The sequence below is a fragment of the Neoarius graeffei genome, chromosome 26 (assembly GCF_027579695.1).
Source record: "Neoarius graeffei isolate fNeoGra1 chromosome 26, fNeoGra1.pri, whole genome shotgun sequence".
Lineage (NCBI taxonomy): Eukaryota > Metazoa > Chordata > Actinopteri > Siluriformes > Ariidae > Neoarius > Neoarius graeffei.
Genome location: NC_083594.1, coordinates 27,652,583 through 27,664,914, shown reverse-complemented (window position 1 = coordinate 27,664,914; position 12,332 = coordinate 27,652,583). Strand labels below are relative to the sequence as shown.

Below are 12,332 nucleotides of genomic sequence, written 5' to 3'. Positions count from 1 at the left end.
GCACTCTGCCTTATCCAGTGGATTTGTATGGGATCGTGTGAATGGCAATGGAGAACCAGATATTGAGGGGTCTGGTTCAGCTGTTTCTGTGCTTCTGCGCCGTCCAAGCTGCATGGCATTGTAGTGTCCTGTAGCTAAAGCATGTGCGTTGTGGTCTCTTGCACGTTGTATTTCAGTCTTGTTAGTTGCACTTGAGTAACAGGAGCGATGCCAGACTACCCTCTCTGTGCGCAATGTTTCTGGTGTGCAGTTCTGCAGTCGCCTTTGTACTTGGACATATGCCCCATCGTTCAAACTGGCCCTCTCTTGAACCACCTCAAGAATGTGCCCATAGGATGCTAATCTAGGGTTTTGAATCAGGACTCCTTTCTTTTTTATCACCAGACTGGCATAAAATGCATTGCAACCAGTTAATGGTTTCCTCATCTTGACATAGTGCATCTTGAGACTTGTCACTCATGCCTAGCACCTGCAAAGACATAAAATATTATCAAGCTAGCCTTATTATCTAACTACAAAAAGACAATTTGATGATACATGATAACACATGCTCTCAACATAATAATTGTGAATGTTGGCTACATTCAGTAGCCTAGTTTTTAACTATATCATAGGCCAATTTGTACAGAAAAAAATAAACTGTATGACAATGACACATAGTCTACTGTACAGTAATCTTAGTGACCTGTTAGCAGCAGTCATAAATGTATATGTTGTTGAAATATAACACTCTGAGCTAAAGTTAAGATAATAGGCTACTTACTATGCATGCACCAGATGCTCTTTAAACATATTCTTGAGAAATGATACAGCTAATGTACTGAAATATGTTATATATTGTGTATTTCACAACAACTATATCAGGATATCAGGAGTCTGAAGAGCAAATGACACATCATACAGTAATATTAGCTTGCTTAGTTAGCTGTAGCCATAGCCTATATGTATAAATATGTTGTTGAAATGTATAACATATTTTCAAAGGTAAAATTAACATACTTACTGTGCATGTGTTCCTCTGTAAAACAATGCTCTTGATGACACTTCTTATAGGCTATAGCAAGCCTGATGAAGAGCAGCTCAAAACATCACTGTAAACAAAATCTTTCAACAGGAACTACTTTATGTGTGGATTACTCTCAGCAACCATTCCAATAGGCTTGCAATGTGCATGACTTTGTAGTCATTCCCCCAATGAATATTAAATGAGTGATTTAAAAAAAAACTTAATTTTTTGAAGGAAAGTTGGAATATGAAATCTTTTCATCTTTCATCTTTTCATCACAAAGATATTGCAAGAAAAGAACCACACAGTGTCATTTTTTTACCTATTCATGCATTAAATGGTTAATATGGTGAAGTGTACCTTGCACCATTTGATTCCCTGACCCTGAAAATGTGGGTTTAGCAGTTAAAATCAACATTCTAGCTTTTTCAGAAGCCGAGATATCACAAATTAAACTTTTAAGGCGGCCATTTTTAAAAGTTCAATATGGCCGCCACAGAGGCATCTGAAAAAATGCCAACATTGATTTTCTGACTCCTTATATAATAACCTTTCCAAAAATGTATAATTTACATAATCCCCAAAAACTTCCCACTAAAGTCAAAATTTGATAATAAGGAACCGGACTATACATACAACCCTGATTCCCAAAAAGTTGGGACAAAGTACAAATTGTAAATAAAAACGGAATGCAATAATTTACAAATCTCAAAAACTGATGTATTCACAATAGAACATAAACAACATATCAAATGTTGAAAGTGAGACATTTTGAAATTTCATGCCAAATATTGGCTCATTTGAAATTTCATGACAGCAACACATCTCAAAAAAGTTGGGACAGGGGCAATAAGAGGCTGGAAAAGTTAAAGGTACAAAAAAAAGGAACAGCTGGAGGACCAAATTGCAACTCATTAGGTCAATTGGCAATAGGTCATTCACATGACTGGGTATAAAAAGAGCTTCTTGGAGTGGCAGCAGCTCTCAGAAGTAAAGCTGGGAAGAGGATTACCAATCCCCCTAATTCTGTGCCGACAAATAGTGGAGCAATATCAGAAAGGAGTTTGACAGTGTAAAATTGCAAAGAGTTTGAACATATCATCATCTACAGTGCATAATATCATCAAAAGATTCAGAGAATCTGGAAGAATCTCTGTGTGTAAGGGTCAAGGTCGGAAAACCATACTGGGTGCCCGTGATCTTCGGGCCTTTAGACGGCACTGCATCACATACAGGCATGCTTCTGTATTGGAAATCACAAAATGGGCTCAGGAATATTTCCAGAGAACATTATCTGTGAATACAATTCACCTTGCCATCCGCTGTTGCCAGCTAAAACTCTATAGTTCAAAGAAGAAGCCATATCTAAACATGATCCAGAAGCGCAGACATCTTCTCTGAGCCAAGGCTCATTTTAAATGGACTGTGGCAAAGTGGAAAACTGTTCTGTGGTCAGATGAATCAAAATTTGAAGTTCTTTATGGAAATCAGGGACGCCGTGTCATTCGGACTAAAGAGGAAAAGGACGACCCAAGTTGTTATCAGCGCTCAGTTCAGAAGCCTGCATCTCTGATGGTATGGGGTTGCATTAGTGTGTGTGGCATGGGCAGCTTACACATCTGGAAAGACACCATCAATGCTGAAAGGTATATCCAGGTTCTAGAGCAACATATGCTCCCATCCAGACGATGTCTCTTTCAGGGAAGACCTTGCATTTTCCAACATGACAATGCCAAACCACATACTGCATCAATTACAGCATCATGGCTGCGTAGAAGAAGGGTCCGGGTACTGAACTGGCCAGCCTGCAGTCCAGATCTTTCACCCATAGAAAACATTTGGCGCATCATAAAACGGAAGATACGACAAAAAAGACCCAAGACGGTTGAGCAACTAGAATCCTACATTAGACAAGAGTGCCTATCCCTAAACTTGAGCAACTTGTCTCCTCAGTCCCCAGACATTTACAGACTGTTGTAAAGAGAAAAGGGGATGTCTCACAGTGGGACATGGCCTTGTCCCAAATTTTTTGAGATGTGTTGTTGTCATGAAATTTAAAATCACCTAATTTTTCTCTTTAAATGATACATTTTCTCAGTTTAAACATTTTATATGTCATCTATGTTCTATTCTGAATGAAATATGGAATTTTGGAACTTCCACGTCATTGCATTCCGTTTTTATTTACAATTTGTACTTTGTCCCAACTTTTTTGGAATTGGGGTTGTATATAAATATAAAATGTTTTCTTTGTGTGTGTGTGTATACACACCTGTGAGTGTTTAGTCTATGCCTATTTCTTATCTAGAGTGTTTATACTGTTTATATTGTTTATTTCAGTTATTCTATTTTTATTTATTGCATTGCCTGTTTGCATCGTGGGTCAGAGAGGACTGAAATTTCATCTGTGCTGTATGTCGAGCATGTATAGCATATTTGACAATAAAGTTGACTTGGGTGGCACGGTGGTGTAGTGGTTAGCGCTGTTGCCTCACAGCAAGAAGGTCTGGGTTCGAGCCCCGTGGCCGGCGAGGGCCTTTCTGTGCGGAGTTTGCATGTTCTCCCTGTGTCCGTGTGGGTTTCCTCTGGGTGCTCCGGTTTCCCCCACAGTCCAAAGACATGCAGGTTAGGTTAACTAGTGACTCTAAAATTGACTGTAGGTGTGAATGTGAGTGTGAATGGTTGTCTGTGTCTATGTGTCAGCCCTGTGATGACCTGGTGACTTGTCCAGGGTGTAACCCGCCTCTCGCCCGTAGTCAGCTGGGATAGGCTCCAGCATGCCTGCGACCCTGTAGAAGGATAAAGCGGCTAGAGATAATGAGATGAGAAGTTGACTTGACTTGACTTGAAGAGAGTATCAAAACTTTTGCAGTCAGGGACTTCGTTAGCTGTGAAAATAATTTTACACACTGGTCTGAACATAATCAGCTATTAGGGAATTTATTTAGGAACAAACAGAGCCTTTATTTTGCTTTTCATCACCGAAGCTGACATTATTTCAAGGCCGATTTGGTTTTTCAGTTATTGAGGTTTGGATTACACCCATTCAGTTCAAGTCAGACAGGCTAATGAAAACCTTACCTGTCATATCAAATCCTACATATTTTAATGCTACTGTACTGAAATCAGGTTAATGAATATTGTGTCTTTTGGGCAAATTTAGTTCCATTGTGGGCTTTGGGAGCTTTCAATTTATTTATTAATGTATTTATTTATTAATTAAATTTTCCCCAATTTTTTGCCTAATTTAATCACAGCCAATTCCTACCCATCAGACAGTTCTCCCCATCACACGACATCAACCAACCAGGCAGGGCAAAGGCTATCATGTGCTTCCTCCAACCAAAGGATGCTTGTACTCCAGTGAAACCTGCACAAGAAGGCACAAACTGCTGCTCATCAGCGTCAGCAGTGGCATAATACACTCAGAGCAACACACTGCCCATACACGAGCTCACAGATGATTGGGTCGTGTTACTGCAATAGAGTATGGAGAGAGTACGCCGCCCCTCCCTCCCTGAGAGCATGGCCAAATTTGCTCTCTTAGGCTCCTGGCCAGGGATGGATATGGCATCAATCGGATAATGTGGCATCATTGGACTGGCAACCTCTAGATGACAGGGCAAACGCTTTTCTGTTGCACCACTCACAAGCCCCAGACTGTGGGGGGTTTTGTGATCAGTCCTTTGAACTGGAAATGTCTCTTGTATAGTAATAGTAAAAAGTTTGGACACCTAATTAATAATCTTAAAGAATTTATTTCTTTTTTTGTAATGTGTTTCTGAAGCTCTATTTGGAGGTATTTTAATTCTTTTGAGCACTGGCATGTTGGTATTTTTCTCGTTTCACCCGATGAAATTCCTGGAAATCAGCAGTATGCCACAAATGTCAAAATACTTCCAGCAATCAGGGAATAATACATGCTTTAAAAATGGAGGAAGTAGTAAGTTGAGTCATTATCACTTTATCTCCATACTTTATCTCACTGGGAGCCCATTAGTAAAAAAAAAAACAATCAAAAGAGAGCATAATCCTGCAGGCTGATTAAATAGGCTATTACAATGACAGCTATAAATATAAAGCCTCTTTCTTTAATTGCAATGCCACGATGTCATAATTGTGGTGTTTCATGAATAAATTCCCAACCAGTTATGACAGAAACATTGTGTATATTGGGAAAAAAAAACCCTTTTTTTCATAGCCATATGCACACAAGAGTCTTATCACAGAGGCAATGTGAAAATATTTAATTGCATATGTCACTCTGAGAAATGAACGCAGTTTGCATACAAAACAAATATAGTGACATTAATGCCTGTATTACTACAATTTAAATCTAAAACGTATTTTTGAAATTTATAATGAGGAAAAGCAGCTGATAGGTTTTATCATGAAGCTCCTGAAAGAATATCAAGGGCATGGAAAGCTTTATCAAGCTACTGCAAAGAATAAAAGATAATTTTTCACAAAATTTTAGTTTTTTTTTTTGCATTGCAAATTTTCATGTTATTTTATAGTCTTGCTGTCTTTATTTATAACATAAAATTTTGGGGAAAAAGATATGCAAGCTTTTGACTTGTGCTGTCTGTCGGGTATGTTATGGAAGTCATATTATCCCCTTTGGACACAAGGAAAAATGCTATGGAATTTAATGTTATGGAACTTCATGTGTACATTATGTCTGAAGGGGTTATTGTAGATTATTATTTTCATACATTATTCACCAGGAACCTGAGGCTACAGTGGGCCGCAACTGGGCAGCTGAAGATTGCGAAAACATCACCTGGTCTCCAATTGCCCAGCTGCAGTGAGTCTATACCCAGTCTAGCCTCAGATTCCTGTAGAACCCGATGTGCCTTATTCTGTTGTAGCTATCTGCCTCAAGGCTCGACATGTCGTACATTCTGAGATGCTTTTCTGCTCACCAAACTTCTGGTCAACTTGAACCAGTTTGGCCATTCTCCTCTGAAACACTCAAACCAGTCCGTCTGATACCAACATCCATGCCATGACCAAAGTCACTGAAATCAATTTTGGAGAATCCCCCTGAATTAAATACCCCCCATTTTCACCATGAACATTAACTGAAGCTCTTGACCTGTATCAGCATTGCACTGGTGCATCAATCAGCAGGTGTACAGCTGTTCCTAATAAAGTGTTCTTTTATATATATATATATATATATATATATATATATATATATATATATATATATATATATATATATACTGCCTATAGTAAATATACTAATGTAGTTTTTGGGTGTCTTTCAAATATATACTGTTAGAATAAAATGTTCTTCAACACTAGGAAGGTCATATTGATAAATCTAATTGTACTGAGTAACTTATTGAATAAATGAGGGGTGGAAAGGCAAGAAATAGGAATAAAGCAGAAGAGGAGATGGCGTGTAGCCCAAATGACCAAAGCGATTTATGTTTTATGGTGAGAGAGAGAGAGAGAGAGAGAACAAATTAGAAGATAAGAGCTGACAAGGATAGAGTCAAGAGGAACAGAAGAGAGGAGAGGACAAGAGAAAAGACAGCATCACATTGACTAGTTCATACTCCGCTTAACCTGCAATTAAAGCTCAAACGGACCTCTTTAAAATCACTGAGCTGTAACATATCACCCAGTCAACAACCCTGACATGCTGCAGCTGCTTATGCTCTCTCTCCTTTTGTGTGTGTGTGTGTGTGTGTGTGTGTGTGTGTGTGTGTGTGTGTGTACATATTTCATCACTATCCTCAGTCATTTCAAGCTTTGCTTCAAGTCAAATCAGATTACAGCAACAGTTTAAAAGATGTAGCCTTACAGCTATGTATAGTTTTCCTTAGTTGCCAAAATATATTTGTTTACCAGAACTTTTTGCCCTAAATTGTTTTTCTTTTTAACGAGGTTCACTTTTAGTAGAATTCAGTATATATACTTGCGCCATATTTAAGTAATTTGATAGAATGGGAAAAGTTTCTATTTTATACAGTTTTATTTGTTCTTGCAGTTTCCTCTCAGCCTTGAGATTAATTTCATCATGGCCAAAGAAACCAGATTTGGGCAGTGCATCAGGAGTACAAAAATGTTATGTTAAAATTTAGGCACGTTTTCACCTTATATTTGAGATTAATCAGTTATTCTGTCATCTGTCTTATCCCCCATTCGCCTATTTCTCTCTCACTCTCCTCTCTATGCCTTAGTGTTCACTTGTTTTTAGTTACTGACGTGGCACTGCACGTTGTCCAGGCTCAGCACGGCTCCTCGGTCATTGTTGTTGCTGCGTTTGTGGTTCTTCTTCCTGCAACGGCACAGCTTGTACTTGATCACCTGTTAAAGAGGGCACATGGAGGGTTTGCACTTTAGGACATGCCACTTTCTTCATGTCAACAATGTCACTTACCTTCTGTTAAGAATTAACTGAAAACAAAGAATACATGCTTCTTTGGATACTCGCATCAGCTATAGATACTGTATCATACATACATACATACATACATACATACATACATACATACATACATACACTCTGGCTAGTTCTGACACAGAAATTTTTATTGTAGGATATGTGAGCTTCAGGATGCTAAACTCTAGCTTCACAACGACCAACACCAACATTGAAATGCTAAACATGAGCTTTGAATGTCAAACACCAACTTCAGAATGTAAATGCCAGGTTTGAATGTCAGTTTCACTATGCTTGATCCCAGCTTCTGAATGGCAAATGCTAGCTTGAGTATGCCAAATGCCATCTGACACATATCAGTGAGCAGCTTTGAAAGGCATTGCACCAGCTTTGGTGACTTTATATACCAAACAGCAGCTCTAATATGCCATAAGGCTGCTATGGTATGCCAAATTCTGGTATGTCAAATATCAGCTCCGGTATGCCACATGTTAGGATATGGCTCTAGTGTGCCAAAATGCCAGCTCTGGTACACCATAACCCCGCTCTGATAAGCCAAACAGCAGCTCGGGTACACCAAAACCCAACTAAAGTTTGCCAAACAGCAACTCTGGTACACCACTCAGCAGTTCTGGTATGCCAAATGGGAGCTTCAGTCTGCCAAACAGCAGCTTTGATACAACAAAAGCTGCTCCAAGTAAGCCTGACAACAGTTCAGGTACAACAAACAGTAGCTTTGGTATATTAAGATCAGCTCTGGTACATCAAATGCTAGCTCTAGTATAGAAAATGGCCATTCTGATATGCCAAACAGCAGCCATGGTATGCCAAACAGCAGCTCTAGTATGCCACATGGAAACTCTGGTAATGCTGAGGGTTAAATGCTGAGAGGAATTTCACAAGCGTGTGATGAATAAAGTTGTTGTTCTTCAAACTGAACCTAATGTTAAAGCACAGTAATAGTAATAATTGCTAATGGCTCTTATTTAGCTTGTCTTTACTTGCACCAGTGTCTGTGTGCTGTGAGATAGCAGTGTCTCTGTACTGTTGTGTCAGCAGTGTCTCTATAATTGTAGCCTGGTGGACATGGACAACTTGTTATAAATCACACGGCTGCAGAGTTCATCTGTGTCCATGTGGCACTGTGAAAAAACAACAACCCTCCACTGACTCTTCATTTTTATTAGTCCTGCCCTTGTCACCAGTGTTGTCGTTATCTACCAGTAATGCCGCTTTTCCACTACAAACGCGGCTGAGCCGTGCCGTGCCGAGTCGAGCTGAGTCGAGCTGAGCGGGGCTGTTGGAGTTGCATTTCGACTACAACCGCGCTGAACTGTGCTGGCTGGAAGTGGGTGGACACATTGGGTGGAGTTAGCGAAAGTGGGTGGACGTCATGTGATGTCGTTAAGCAGCGCAAACAGTGACATCAGTGACAGTGGCGGAACAAGTCAGAGCCGGGCCGGGGGCGGGGCAAATGACCGGGCCCTTTATTAAAGCTTATCATAACATCATTTTAGGCTACAAAATGTCCGCAACTGCGGTGTTTACCAATTTCAACACTACCGGGTGCAACTATGTTATTTAGTACATCAAGTCCTTCAAACGAACATGTAACTCAGAAACAAAAAAACATTAGGATACTGTACATGGCTCATAATAAAACATCAATAGCCTACTGCGCGCATTATTTGAAGGGCATACGACGAGCCTTGCGCTCCGCGAACTCGTCCACGATGCTCTGTATGTCACTGATTCAGTGATCTTTTAAGCGGTAGTCTCACGACCCGGATAGTAAACAATAAACATGGAGGACATGGAGTCGTTAGTGTTGCTGGTCTTGGTGCTGTGGCTTGTTGTCACCGACAACGCCAACAGATACTGGCAAGAGTGTATAGATGAGGCGAGGCGCATAAGGCTTCAGAAATTCTCGTAATTCATAATTCTTCTTCTTCCGGGTTTGCGGTGTTTACAGATCCCAGCGCGCTCGCGGGGCGTGTGTGGGCATGTGAGGACACTCCTCCTCACCATTCAGTGCACAGGGGAGTGTCTGCTCACGCCCCCAACCTCAGTCGGCTCGCTTTGGCTCGCTTCAGCCCCACTCCAAAACGGTGCGAGTTTTGGGGGCTAAGCAGGGCTGAAACGAGCTGAGTCGTGCTGGTTTTTGGTAGTCGAAACGCGAGCCGTGTCGGGCTGAAGTGAGCTGAAGCGAGCTGAAGTGAGCTGAAAAAGGGTAGTGGAAAAGGGCCATAAATGCAACTTTTTGACTTTTGAGTTTGGGTTGGCAGAGCTGAGCTAACAGCCTCTGAAATATTTGTGCTACTAGGCTTTCTAGAAAACCACAGACAATAAATCATTTTCGCACTGGCCAGGAGAACAACATCCGCTTATGCTTTAACAGACTGTATGCTAACTAAGATACTGATGATAAAATGTGTCCAGGGCTGACAATGCAGAAAATGACAGAAAATGGTTTTGTCTTTTAACTGGATATCATCTTACAACAACAACAACAACAATAATAATAATAATAATAATAATATACTGAGAAACTACATGAACTCACAATCACTATATATTGGTGTTTTTTTTTTACTTTTCTTTTTGAGATGCAATATTTAGATTTTTATTTTTGATGATTTATAGTAAATAGGTTAGTTTTATTTAGATTTTGAGGCATTTAGATTGCAAAGTTGATATAGTCCCACCAAGCACAATGAACACTGTTAGGACTTTTAAGATTGTGTCATAATCTAGTCAGTAAGATGGTATTGAGATAAGCATGTACATAGGGAGTCAAAGATATTGTTTTTCTTTCTTTTCTTTTTGAGATGCAATATTTAGATTTCTTTCTTTATGATTTATTGTAAATAGGTTAGGGTCCATCCATCCATTATCTACAGGTTAGGTTTAAAAAAAATATTTTGAAGCATTTTAGATTGTAAAGTTGATTTAGTCCCATAGGTTACGCTGGTTGCCTTATGGGACAGTATTTGTATGCATTCTGAACTTGAATAAACTGCATAATAATAACTTGCCCCTCCTAGAACTGCCACCTTATTGTGGTGGAGGGGTTTGTGTGCTTGAATGATCCTAGGAGCTATGTTGTCGGGGGCATTATGCACCTGTCAGGGTTTCCCAAGGCAGACAGGTCCTAGGTGACAGGCCAGACCAAGAGCAGTTCACCAAAAACCCCTATGGAGAAAAAAGCAAGGACCGTGACGTCGCCCGGTATGACGCAGCCGAGGCCCCACCCTGGAGCCAGGCCCGGGGTTGGGGCTCGTATGCGAGCGCTTGGTGGCCGGGCCTTTGCCCATGGGGCCCGGATGGGCTCAGCCCGAAGAGGTGACGTGGGCCCGACCTCCTGTGGGTTCACCACCCACAGAGGTAGCAGTAGGGGATTGGTGCAGTGTGGACTGGGTGGCAGTCGAAGGCAGGGGCCTCGACGACCTGATCCCCGGACACAGCGGCTGGCTGTTGGGACATGGAATGTCACTTTGCTGGGGGGGAAAGAGCCTGAGCTTGTGCGGGAGGTTGAGAGGTACCGGCTAGAGATAGTCGGGCTCACCTCCACGCACAGCTTGGGCTCTGGAACCCAGCTCCTCGAGAGGGGCTGGACTTTCCACTTCTCTGGAGTCACCCGTGGTGAGCGGCGGCGGGCTGGTGTGGGCTTGCTTATAGCTCCCCAGCTCAGCCGCCATGTGTTGGAGTTTACCCCAGTGAACGAGAGGGTCGCGTCTCTGCGCCTTCGGATTGGGGAGAGGGCTCTTGCTGTTGTTTGTGCCTACGGGCCAAATAGCAGTATAGAGTATCCGGCCTTCTTGGAGTCCCTGGGAGAGGTACTGAGGGGTGCTCAGACTGGGGACTCCATTGTGCTACTGGGGGACTTCAATGCTCACGTGGGCGACGACAGTGACACCTGGAGGGGCGTGGTTGGGAGGAACGGCCTCCCCAATCTGAACCCGAGTGGTGTTTTGTTATTGGACTTCTGTGCTAGTCACGGTTTGTCCATAACGAACACCATGTTCGAGCATAGGGGTGTCCATAAGTGCACGTGGCACCAGGACACCTTAGGTCGGAGGTCGATGATCGACTTTGTAGTCATTTCATCTGCTCTCCGGCCCTATGTCTTGGACACTCGGGTGAAGAGAGGGGCTGAGCTGTCAACTGATCACCACCTGGTGGTGAGTTGGATCTGCTGGCGGAGGAGGAAGCTGGACAGACCTGGCAGGCCCAAACGTATGGTGAGGGTCTGCTGGGAACGTCTGGCCAAGCACTCTGTTGGGGAGGTCTTTAACTCCCACCTCTGGAAGAGCTTTTCCCAGCTTCTGAGGGAGGCGGGGGACATTGAGTCTGAGTGGACCATGTTCTCTACCTCCATTGTGGACACAGCTGTTCGGAGCTGTGGCCGCAAGGTCTCCGGTGCCTGTCGTGGCGGCAATCCCCGAACCCGGTGGTGGACACCGGAAGTAAGGGATGCCGTCAAGCTGAAGAAGGAGTCCTATTGGGCCATGTTGACCTCCGGGACTCCTGAGGCAGCTGACGGGTATCGGCAGGCCAGGCGTGCTGCAGCTCGGGCAGTCGCGGAGGCAAAAACTCGGAACTGGGAGGAGTTCGGGGAGGCCATGGAGAAGGACTATCGGTCGGCCTTGAAGAAATTCTGGCAAACCGTCCGGCACCTCAGGAGGGGGAAGCAGTACTCTGCCAACACTGTTTACAGTGTGGGTGGGGAGCTGTTGACCTCGACTGGGGACATTGTCGGGCGGTGGAAGGAATACTTTGAGGATCTCCTCAATCCCACCGTCATGTCTTCCACTGAGGAGACTGAGGCTGATGACTCAGAGGTGGACTCGTCCATTACCCAAGCTGAAGTCACTGAGGTGGTTTGCAAGCTCCTTGGTGGCAAGGCACCGGGGGTGGATGAGATCCGCC

At 42.7% G+C, this 12,332-nt stretch overlaps 1 protein-coding gene across 1 annotated transcript in view; it reads right to left on the bottom strand.

Annotated features, from left to right (window-relative positions):
• Positions 1-12,332, bottom strand: part of LOC132874352 (acid-sensing ion channel 1B) — a 595,724-nt gene that overhangs the window by 15,095 nt on the left and 568,297 nt on the right. Inside the window, exon 9 of the mRNA XM_060910471.1 lies at positions 7,226-7,327. Within this exon, the coding sequence (XP_060766454.1) occupies positions 7,226-7,327 (102 nt within the window). The remainder of the gene's footprint in view (positions 1-7,225; positions 7,328-12,332) is intronic.